Source organism: Castanea sativa, chromosome 3 (assembly GCF_040712315.1).
Source record: "Castanea sativa cultivar Marrone di Chiusa Pesio chromosome 3, ASM4071231v1".
Taxonomy (NCBI): Eukaryota; Viridiplantae; Streptophyta; class Magnoliopsida; order Fagales; family Fagaceae; genus Castanea; species Castanea sativa.
Window position 1 is genome coordinate 41,996,647 of NC_134015.1, and position 11,135 is coordinate 42,007,781.

Sequence of the window (11,135 nt, forward strand, 5' to 3'; positions counted from 1 at the left end):
TTTTTGGGGGAGATATTTTCGGTCTCATACTCAGATTGTGATCTTCGCTCCCAGGCAAGTCTAACCTACGTAAGTCACGGTCTATTTCTTCCATACATTTTTCCAACGTATCCATGCTAGTATGAGTATGCACTAAATCCGTATTTGATTGAGTATGGCCAGCCATGCTATCCTGTGTAAGGAATTTTTTTTTTTTTTTTTTTTTAATTCGAATTTGAGGTTTCTGCAATTTCAACACTTACCGGATTAGGATGAGAGGGTCCTTGGTCACGGGCTGGCGAGATTGTCACCAGCGGTCATCGTGGTAGGCCAGCGGATTTGTTTTCCTTAGGCATGCCATTGTTTTTCATGTAGAAACTTGGTATGTAAACACTACCTTGCATGAGCCCGTAAAAGGAGGGGCTCGTATCCATGGACCATATCGCTTCTCTGTTTCCTCCAGTGTACCTTCACTATCTAGCCACAAATCATAGTCATGATCATTATGTGTTAGGCACCCACACCAGTAGCAAAGGTTAGGAAGTTGCTCGTATTTGAAGGAGACTCATTGCTCTTTATCATCATCGAGGCAAATCACCCTTTCGCGACATAAAGGTTGTGATATGTCGATAAGAATCCGTATTCTCATAAAACCACCACCATCTTCAATGGTGTTTTTGGGTGACATATGACCTTCCCAACAGTCTCGCATAGCCTTGTCGCCACTGTTTGGTTCATATATCTAAGCGGAATACCATGCACTTGCACCCAAAAATCAATAAGATTAAACGACATTTCTTCTGCAATCGAGTCCTTACCATAGCATTGTATAATTATAAGATGTTTGTCAAAGCTCCAAGGTTCATTGGCGAGTCCTTACCATAGCATTGTATAATTATAAGATGTTTGTCAAAGCTCCAAGGTTCATTGGCGATGATGGTATCAACCTCTGCCTCGTTATCGAAGGTGAACATAATAACATAATTACCAAGGTTTTTCACCCTAAAACTATTTTTGGATCTCCACTTAGGTTTGAATGTTGCAACGATTGCATCAATGTTCAAGGCTCGTTTCGTCAAAAATTTCACAGCAATAGTATATTTAGTAGAAGCCAAATCATTACGTAAACGAAACTTAGGTCCTTCTCTTTGGGAGAGAGAGAGAGCACATTCCACTGTATAATGAGGTCTTCCATGGAGAAAGAGATAGTGACTGTTTCCCTAAGCCCTAAAGAAGAAAACCCTACAAAACCTTAGTGTAACCTTGTTACGCTAAGGGACAAAAGACACCTTCTAAAGGGGACAACAATTCTACAGCCTAGGAGAGGTTAAGGACCCCAACCTTCACTAGCGACAAAGAAGACTAGCAATATATACTTCTCTCAAAAAACCTACTGCCTTGTTACCAATATATATTGCTCTCAAAAAACAAATAAGACTGGCTAAATGCAAAATGAAGGAAAAAACACGAGGGCAAGGGAGCAACATGTCACGATTCATTGCCTCATTCATTAGTTCAACTAGTCACTAACCCGTGCGACGCACGAGGTAAACAAACCCTTAAAAATGAGTGAGGAAGACAAAACCTTTTGCAAACCAAGCGTAATTTGGTAGAATTGTAAAGTAACGCCCTCTTTCGTATGCAAACATATCTCCAAAGTACAAAGCATGTAATGGAACCATAGAACATGAAAATATATGTTCTTCTCACTAACATACAAATAGCTTAATTAAATTTATGACTAATCAACAAAAAAAAAAGGAATATCTAACGATCAAACATATGTATCTAATAATTCTATCCATAAAGCAACTACAACATGAGAATATGGTTCAAAGTATTTAAACAATAACTAAATTTACAAATGCCCTTTATATATATTTATAGTGATGGTGTGATGCCCCACCAACAGTGATAGGGCCTCACCTATTCCACATATGCTCACTGTCCATGGAGGTCTTCCTAGAATTCCTGTTTTGCACTTCACTAAGCATCTTATTTGCGTCTCTCTTCCTTAAAAAGAAAACAAAATGAATATCACGAATACATTCTCCAATGAGGGTTTCAATTACAATAACTCATCAAGCTTTACAAAAAAAAAATACAAAAGAAAATACAAAACTAAACATTAAAAAAAAAAAATAGGGCTTTAACAAATTAGAAATTCAAAGCATGAAATCAACTACCAAATACCAATTATTATTGAACATCATGAAAGCTATGATGAATTGATAACAGATTTTAAAAACTCCTAGTAATCAAGAATGGCAACTCCCCAACTCAACAACATTTTGCCAAAAAATGCATATTGCACATCAAATAGTGTATTATAACTACCACATTGAAATCTGCTGTCAATTCATTCAAGTAAAAAAAAAAAAGGGTCAACTCTCCAAACCGTTAATTTTTTTTTTAATTTAAAAAACCTCCAAATATGAGAAAGACATTTAATGAAATTAATCATTCAAAATGAGAACAATGCATAACCCACATATAAATATAGGGCAGGACAAACATTAAAGGATTTTTGAGCTAACCATAACATCACTCTCAAAACAAACTTAGAAATCTTTTGCTAATGTCCATATCATAGTAAAACAGAAAACCTTTTAAGTCCCAAAACCACTGTCACATTCCCTTCACAACAAAAACATTCTAGTTGACCATGAATTAGTAGTTTATGAAAACAATACATGAAGTAGTATAAAATATAGCCCGATCATGAAATCATAAATCCCTGATAAGCAAAAGAAGAAGAAGAAGAAGAAGAAGAAGAAAAAAAAAAAAAAAAAGCCATGAAACTGAAACACATGAAAGCAAAACGTATAGGATTGGGAGGCTAAGATCAAAACTAAATACTGCCACCAAGTATATATAATTAACCACAAATCCACATGAGGCTAAAATAATTCAATAATCTACAACAGTAAGTTAATTATTCAATAACTAAATTAATATACTTGCATTTGTATATATCATCAACTACTGTAAAAAAATTTAAAACACATAATAAATATGGCAAATCAATATCTAAAGTCTTGTTTCTAATGAAATAAATCTAACAATGTTTCTAATTATATATATACACACACCCAAAACACCAGGTCACATAAATCATGCTTTCAGTAGCTAATGAGATATTAGAACTAAAATCAAAAGTCATATCAAGCATAATTTAACATGAAATAAAAATTGCAAATTAGAAACAACATTAGAAATTAAGATACCATAAACAAAAATTTAATCAAAAGAAATCATAATACCATCACTTAACTGGGAAGAAGCCCAAATTTGAAAAACCCCACTAAAGTATTCGATTTGTACCACAATAAGACATAGAAACAATTAATATATTAGTAAGTATATGCAAAATTGACAATCACAATGAAATTCAAAAATCAAATGGAAAGACATGTCAATCTCACTGTCCATAGGACTGTTTTTGTAAAGAGAAATGCATGTTTTAATTTATTGTGTAGTTTTAGAGAAACAAAAAGAAAAAAGCAGTTCTTGACAATATCCGAGGACCTTAAACAATCATAACTTATGAACATTCTCTATTAACAAAAAGAATTTTTCTTTCAAAAAATCACATGCCCAAACATAAGCTTGAATTTTTGATAAATCCAAACATAAGCCTAAATTAAAACAAATTCAAATAAAAAACAATATTAAAAACTTTAGCAACCCGAAACTGAAACAAACCCCTGTAGCAACCCAAAACTAAAACAAACCCCCCAACAACCGCAGGAACCAAGCCCAGCAAATAGACATGCTAACTATAAACTATTGACTCCTTGAGAAATATGCCAGAGTTTTAAAGATTGGTCATTTAGTTGCATCAATGATTCATCAAAAAAAAAAAAAAAGAAGAAGAAGAGAAGAACAAATAATCTATGGAAGAGTATAAAAGAGAAGAAAAGGAATCTGTCCAGTACCAAAACAATCTCATAGACAAAACATTTGACTCCATGCTTCATCCGGTAGTTTCAGATCAGCAATTAATGCAGCATTCTCTTCATCAATATCAAAGGGGACTGGTCTGACAGTAGTGAAGGGCCTCCTGTAGATCTCTCTCTCCAACTCTCTCTACACAACACATTCATTATAAGAAAAAAATGAAATCAAGAGGTAAACAACAGTACAGAAATGAGAATCCCCAGTGAATGGGCAGAGATTAACAAAATAAAAATAAAAAAGCAGAGGAAAGTATCAAACCTTGGAGGTGGCAACAAGCAATCTGACAATTTGTATGACAATCTCTTTCTCATGATTTGGCTGCGTTCAGTTCCTACACATAAATCAAATGCACTCAATTTGCATAGAGTAAGAAAATGTAAATATTAAGTATTCTAAAAGGCACAATGGATTCTGCATAGCCACCTAGCCTAATCATATCAAAATATGCCCAAAGGATCTAAAAGCCAAGACAAAGTATTCAAATTAAGAACTTTCACCTTTGACCATAACACTGTTTGCCTTATAAATAATTTGCAAAGGGTGGACTTGAAACAACACACAAAAATATTTGCATAGTTATGTATTTCCAATTAAAGCAATCCAAATCAAATAGTTTATGATAGCTCATTTATTATATTATTCCAATACATATACAACAGTTACTCTTGTACGCCTTTTGTACAGGTGCAATCCAAATCAAACACCTAACAAATATAGCCAAGAAATAGAACTTGACTGATGTACAGGTGCTGAAATAGAGGAATTACAGAACCTATAGAATTTGATTTTTTATGAGTGTTTCCCTGACTTCAACAAAAATGAATAGAGAGAAAAAGGAGTGAGGAATTGAAATCCCTAAATTGACAGAAAAACCTAATTAAAAACGAAATCCTTAAATGGACTGAAAAACCATTATGCGCCTGGGCTATCAAATCCTTATGGGGAGGAGTCAAAATCATGGGCAAACTAATAGCTTGAATTTTACTTGGCTTCTAGAATTTCATCTTAATATATAATAATATAAACCCTTCAGCAGTTCTTTTGACAGATTCAAGTCCTTGAAAGTACTCGCCGATGTATACAGGGTATCATTCACAGTAACCTACATCAAATTAATCCCCTAATATATCAAAACCCAAAATTGAAAACTGAACAAAACATATCTATTAGACTCAACTATACATGTGTGTTTCTGCATTCATGTTCCAAGTAACATAATAATAGGAATTAAAACTATAGAACACTCTCTTACCACATTGTATAAGCATCAAAACAAAAATTAATATCAATGATAAAGATTCAAAACCCTAATTAGGATCTCAAACTATAATAAAAAACAGTACTTTATTATATTTTAACCAAAAGTAGCAGCAAAGGTATTGAGTTGATCGATACCCTAATTAGGATCAGGCAAATAAAGAAATTCAAATCTTGGTGATGTGAGAAATTGATGGTACCGCAGTGATGTGAGCGTCTTGGGGTTCATCGAGGTACTTGTTGACGGTGCTTTTGGTGTCGTCAGTGGTTAAGGCCTCGACGCTGAGTTCAGCAGCGACTTTGTCCTGTTGCAAAGTTGACAAAGTAGTCGTGTCCTCCAAAGGCTCATTGTCTTCTTCGTCGCCGTAGCATTTAGTCCCCATCTTTGGAACAAGGATTTCTTGTAGCAGTGGCGGCAAAGCAGCAGCAACAGTAGCCGTGGTGTTTTCCTGAGGCAGTGGCGGTGGCGTTGTTAGTGGTGTCAGGCATTGCAAGAGAAAGAGAGATAAAAAAAAATACCTTAAAGGTTGCTTTAAAAAGAGATATAGACGGAGAGTGTGTGTGTGTGTGTATATATATATATATATATATATATATATATATATATATATATATATATATATATATATATAATACAATGTTACCAAATCAAAAAAATAAAAATAAAAATATACAATGTATCAAGAAACTACTATAGAAAGTACTAATGCTCTGTTTATTTCAACAATGATGTTTTCTAGAAAATGAGTTATTTTCTAAAAATCATTTTCTATAAAACTATCTCATTTTTTAATGTTTGGTAGCAACTTTAGATGAGTTGAAAAACAACTTCATAACTTACCTTATTTAGCTTGCTGTGAGATAGAGTTGTTTTCCAAAAAAAAATTAATGGAAAACAATCTCCAAAAATAAGTCATACTTTTTATGTTGACCAAAGATAGTTTTCTTTTGACTCATATTTTTTTTATGCTACCAAACATTAGAAAACAAGAAAAACTATCTTTACACAAGGTTTTCCATTGAAACAAACGGAGCATAAAACCAACTCAACTGCATGATGCATACAAAATTCAAACACTCAGAAAACAGCTTAAATCCAATAATTGCTCATTATATTGCATTTTTATTAACTCCGACAAACACCCCTCTCTCTCTCTCTCTCTCTCTCTCTCTAAAACATCGGTGATTATTCAATTAGGATAAAAGTGGGGGCATAAATGGTTTGTTTAGTAATGAGGCTATGGAGGTTGTTGGTTGGAAGACCTATTGTTGTTGGGGCTTGAATGTTGTTTGTGTTGTTGACAACCAGCGAGATGTTTGATGTGATTTTGTGGTTGGTTTGGCCGATTGTAGCTTGCTTTTGTTTAACCGAGAATGTTTTTGAGTGGAGTGGGGCTGACTGGCTTTGACTTGGGAATGCTCATTAGCACAACTCAAATCTAATAGTTGACGGCCAATGGTCCTCAAAAACAAAGCTTACACCAACTCCATCATTCAAATATTCACTTGGTTCAATTTGAATTAAGGCAATTAACAATCACCTGTCTCTCGCTGTTTTTGTCAACAAAAGAATTGCGGAATTGCAGCAAATAGGAACAGCATGAAAGGAGGAAACTCATTCATATAAGAACCATCTAATGCTTTATATTGGCTGATATTTGTTCAACAATGAATTTTCTTTTAATCCCAACAATAAACCGAACAAAACAAGACAAAATAATCGGCAGAGGCCAAAGCAATGGAGTACAAGTTTGACTGAATTCCAAGACTGGGCTTATTCCACACTCCAAATAGATCTTGGTTCATTTTGATTTAAGTCAGATTAAACTGGAATAGTTCTATTAAAAACGAATTGCAGAATTACAGAAATAAATCAGAACAGCATGAACTCAGTTACATAAAAACCATCTAATGCTTAGATGGTTCCACTACGAATTCTCTTTTAATCTCTTTTAATTGACACAAAAGAAAACCTCATGAACAAAACAAAAACAACCAGCTGAGACCAGCGGCAATGCAGCACAAGTTTAAGTCCAAAAGACTCAGGTTTATTCCAAACTCCAAATAGAGTACATATAGCTAAACCCCAGACTCAACAAAAACAAAAAAAGATAGCCTTGAATAGTCAATTTAGCTTCAAGCACAAACAGATGCAATGTGGACAATCAGGTCAACCACACGGGAACTGCAAAAACAAGATAGATGGAAAAGGGTGTTAGAACTGTAGGAGAGCTGAAATCAATGTATCTACAAGAGTGAAGGGAAGGGATCTGAAAAACATGTTTTATAGACCATGTTAAGGTTTCAAAACTAGATGGTAAGAGAGGATGCTCAAAGGATCAAAACCAAATTAACAAGAGGGATGCATATTTCAGATTAATGTTTCATATGATTACCTGTAGCCCCACTCGTTGTCATACCAAGAGACAAGTTTCACAAAATTGTCATTCAATGCAATTCCAGCCTTGGCGTCAAATATGCTCGACCTGCATTAAGGCCGGATAACCATGTCATGGGTCATATCATGACAATAACCAACAGTAAAATAAAACAGAAAGTTAACTTATTTCCAATAATATAAAATGAATTAACCATCCGTCAGAAAATTATCGGTTGCTAAAATATATATAATGATGCCCCGCAATTGCTCAATACATAAAAGCATTTCACTGATTTCCAATACATGAACATTCCATGATTTCCCATAAGCAAATGCATTTGAAAAAAAAAATACAAAAAAAAAAAAAAACGAAATCTTTTAAATTTAGTCACAAATATCTATACAAAATTATTGAGAAAACAAAAACCAGTTATAGAATCACTCACTGGTTCTTCAAATCAAATGAGTAACATTTCATGAGTAGAATAATAAATCAAAAAAAGATACAAACTATATGATCAATTGTATTACCACTTAGACTCTAGCATGCATAAAGGGATGCTTGCTAAATATAAACTAGGCCAGAGCAAGACAACTTTAGAACATAACATTAAAAGATTAATCTACCTGCTGTCACCAATGAAGTCGGTAGACACCAAATCATCTTCAGTGTATCCCAAGATACCCTTAAGCTTGCCCTCGGACTCCTCCCTGAGAATTGTCATATCAAAAGACTCATATTAGAACAGACAATTACTTAATAAGACATCAGTTCAACACATAATAGACGATAACACTTGCACATTATAAGAATACATGACCAACATTCCAACACTTACTTAATAGCCTTTTTGATCTCCTCATAGGAGGCCTTCTTTTCAAGCCTGACAGTGAGGTCAACGACTGAAACATCAACAGTTGGAACACGGAAGGCCATTCCGGTCAATTTGCCATTAAGTTGTGGAAGAACTTTTCCAACAGCCTATACAGCCACAAAATACACCCAAATTAGTCAAGCTGCTAAATATATTTGATAGCAGCATTATCAAATCCAGTTCTGAAATGAATGTTATACACTTCAGAAAATCAAATCCAATTAGAATGGAAACTAATAAACACAAAATAATCCAACCATATTCCGCTCCTATACCACACACCCAAACACTAAGCAACAATATCAACAAGTATACGCCAAGTCACAAACTATAAACATTTTACATCAATAGGCAAGACCAACAATTTAAAAGCTAAATAAGACCAATTCAAACAAGAAGAAATAAACTACATTAGCAGCTCTATTCACTCCTATACCAAACTAAACACCTAACAATGAAGCAAAGACTAGCACACCAGAATTCACAAAACTATTAATGTCTATTTATTAAGCAGGCCCAACATTCAACAGAAAGCAAAATTGTAAATAATACCGATTCATAAAATTAAGTAATAAACTACCTTAGCAGCCCCAGTGCTGCTGGGAATAATGTTAAAGGAAGCAGCTCTTCCACCCCTCCAGTCCTTGCTTGATGGTCCATCGACAGTCTTCTGTGTGGCTGAATCAAACAGCAACAATTAGCACAATTATCAAACACATTTCAAAAATATTTAAATTGAATAGAATCATAGTTTCACAGCCAACAACTCACCGGTGATAGAGTGGACAGTGGTCATGAGACCCTCAACAATTCCAAACCTGTCATTGATAACCTGTACATAATGTCAAACAACAACATAATAAGCACAACAATTCACCCTTCAACAACAAAATACAGTCATAACCATATAAATGGATTCAAAGTCAACCTTGGCAAGGGGAGCAAGGCAGTTGGTAGTGCAACTAGCATTGGAAACAATATCAAGCTCTGGCTTGTACTCCTTCTCGTTCACACCAACAACAAACATGGGTGCATCTTTGCTGGGAGCAGAGATCACAACCTTCTTAGCACCACCCTGATCACCAAACAATCCAATTCAAATCTCAATTTACATTCTCATTCTCATTCTATACAAAACAAACCCAACTGATAAAAGCCCATATATTTACAACCCCATATGATATTAAAACACAAACACTTTCCTACAAGTAAATAAAAGAGAAAAGGCAAACCTTCAAATGGGCAGCAGCCTTTTCTTTGTCGGTAAAAACACCGGTAGATTCAACCACATAGTCGGCTCCAACCTGACCCCATGGGATCTCTTCTGGGTTCCTGAAAAAAATTTCATCTTTTAAGCAACAACACTCAAAACAGTAAAACCCATTTTCAATCTTCAAACTACAAAACGAAAACACACAAAAAAAAAAAAAGCAATAAACTTCAGTACCTGATTCCAAAAACAGTGACGGATTTCTCGCCGAAGAGAAGGGTCTTCTCGTCCTTCACCTTCAACTCGTGGTGCTTCCATTGACCGTGAACGGTGTCGTACTTGAACATATATGTCTGAAAATTGCAAAACCTTTGTTAATATTCAAGATTTCTCAAATATTTACCGATCGGTAAAAAAGGGTTTTAGAAAAATATTTTTACCATGTAGTCAGTGTTGATGAATGGATCGTTAACAGCAACGAGTTCAACATCGTCTCTCTGAAGAGCAACTCTCGCAACCAAACGACCAATCCTTCCGAAACCTATTATTAGATTCCAAATGTTATTTTTTCATTATAGTCCGACAACCTTAAACACTTACTAACAAACAAACAAACAGATCGGAGGGTTTTAAGTTTTTAGATTTTAGTTTTTTTACCGTTGATTCCGATCTTGATCTTCTTGCCTGATGATGCTGTAAAAACAAAACACACACAAAAAAAAAGAAAAGAAGAACACAGAAAATCAAAAAGAGAATTCATTAACAAAACAAATCAAAGCAAACAAAAAAACCAAACCAAGGTTTACCCATGTTAAAAATCGGTAGGGACGTAGATAACGAAGAGAGATGAGATTTGTATGGGAGAGAGAGAGTGAGAGAGTGTGTGTGTGATGGTATTGGGGCAGAGAGAGTCTTATATACAAAGGCAGAAACTGTAAACCAGTGGGTAGGGTTTGGCACGTGTCACGTGAATGGGTTTATGGTTTTACTTTATGCTTGGGCGAAACGAAAAGTAGCTTGGAACCGCTGATTTAAGGTTATTCCTGTATTTCAAAGCCGCTGATTTTTGAGTAATTCTGAATTACCTAAAATGTTACCGTTTTTCCTAATTTTGAGGTGGCAGATTGTCAATTATTATTTTCATATAATAATAAATGCATTATTTGTTTTCATCATTCACAGTTGTGACATTATTTTCACATAATAAATGTATTATTTGTTTTCATTATTCACAGTTGGTGGTATAAACGATTATGGAGTCGCATAAACGATTATGGCAAATGTTATAGTACTACCATTTTTGCTATTTTTTTAACACTAGAGGTTTTGAACTTTTTATGTATGGTAATTTGATTTCCATTGGAAAAAGCTATTCTTGGAGAGGAAGTTGTGGAAAACTTGCCTTGTAGAGAGTGGGAATAACATTTTGTCTTAGATGGAATATTCGGACTATTAGGTGGGTGATCCAACCGAT

At 34.5% G+C, this 11,135-nt stretch overlaps 1 protein-coding gene and 1 long non-coding RNA gene across 2 annotated transcripts; both read right to left on the reverse strand.

Annotated features, from left to right (window-relative positions):
- Nucleotides 1-1,706: 1,706 nt before the first annotated feature.
- LOC142626703 (uncharacterized) lies at nt 1,707-5,742 on the reverse strand. The gene is made up of 4 exons (XR_012842597.1): nt 5,397-5,742; nt 4,198-4,270; nt 3,918-4,068; nt 1,707-1,992 (listed from the first exon to the last, which is right to left on the reverse strand). It is a non-coding gene; the product is annotated as an uncharacterized LOC142626703 (long non-coding RNA).
- Nucleotides 5,743-7,001: 1,259 nt separating this feature from the next.
- On the reverse strand, nt 7,002-10,655 carry LOC142628267 (glyceraldehyde-3-phosphate dehydrogenase, cytosolic). The gene is made up of 12 exons (XM_075802342.1): nt 10,468-10,655; nt 10,319-10,354; nt 10,102-10,202; nt 9,899-10,014; nt 9,684-9,783; nt 9,380-9,526; nt 9,223-9,283; nt 9,032-9,129; nt 8,416-8,558; nt 8,204-8,287; nt 7,593-7,682; nt 7,002-7,381 (listed from the first exon to the last, which is right to left on the reverse strand). The coding sequence occupies exons 1-12, from the start codon at nt 10,469-10,471 to the stop codon at nt 7,333-7,335; spliced, it is 1,029 nt and encodes a 342-aa protein (XP_075658457.1). The 5' UTR covers nt 10,472-10,655; the 3' UTR covers nt 7,002-7,332.
- Between the last annotated feature and the right edge of the window lie 480 nt (nt 10,656-11,135).

Coding starts and splice junctions, on each gene's coding strand:
- LOC142628267 (XM_075802342.1), bottom strand. Junction 8,288..8,415: donor GAGATCAAAAAGGCTATTAA/GTAAGTGTTGGA, acceptor GACAATTCTCAG/GGAGGAGTCCGAGGGCAAGC. Junction 7,683..8,203: donor GACTTCATTGGTGACAGCAG/GTAGATTAATCT, acceptor GCCTTAATGCAG/GTCGAGCATATTTGACGCCA.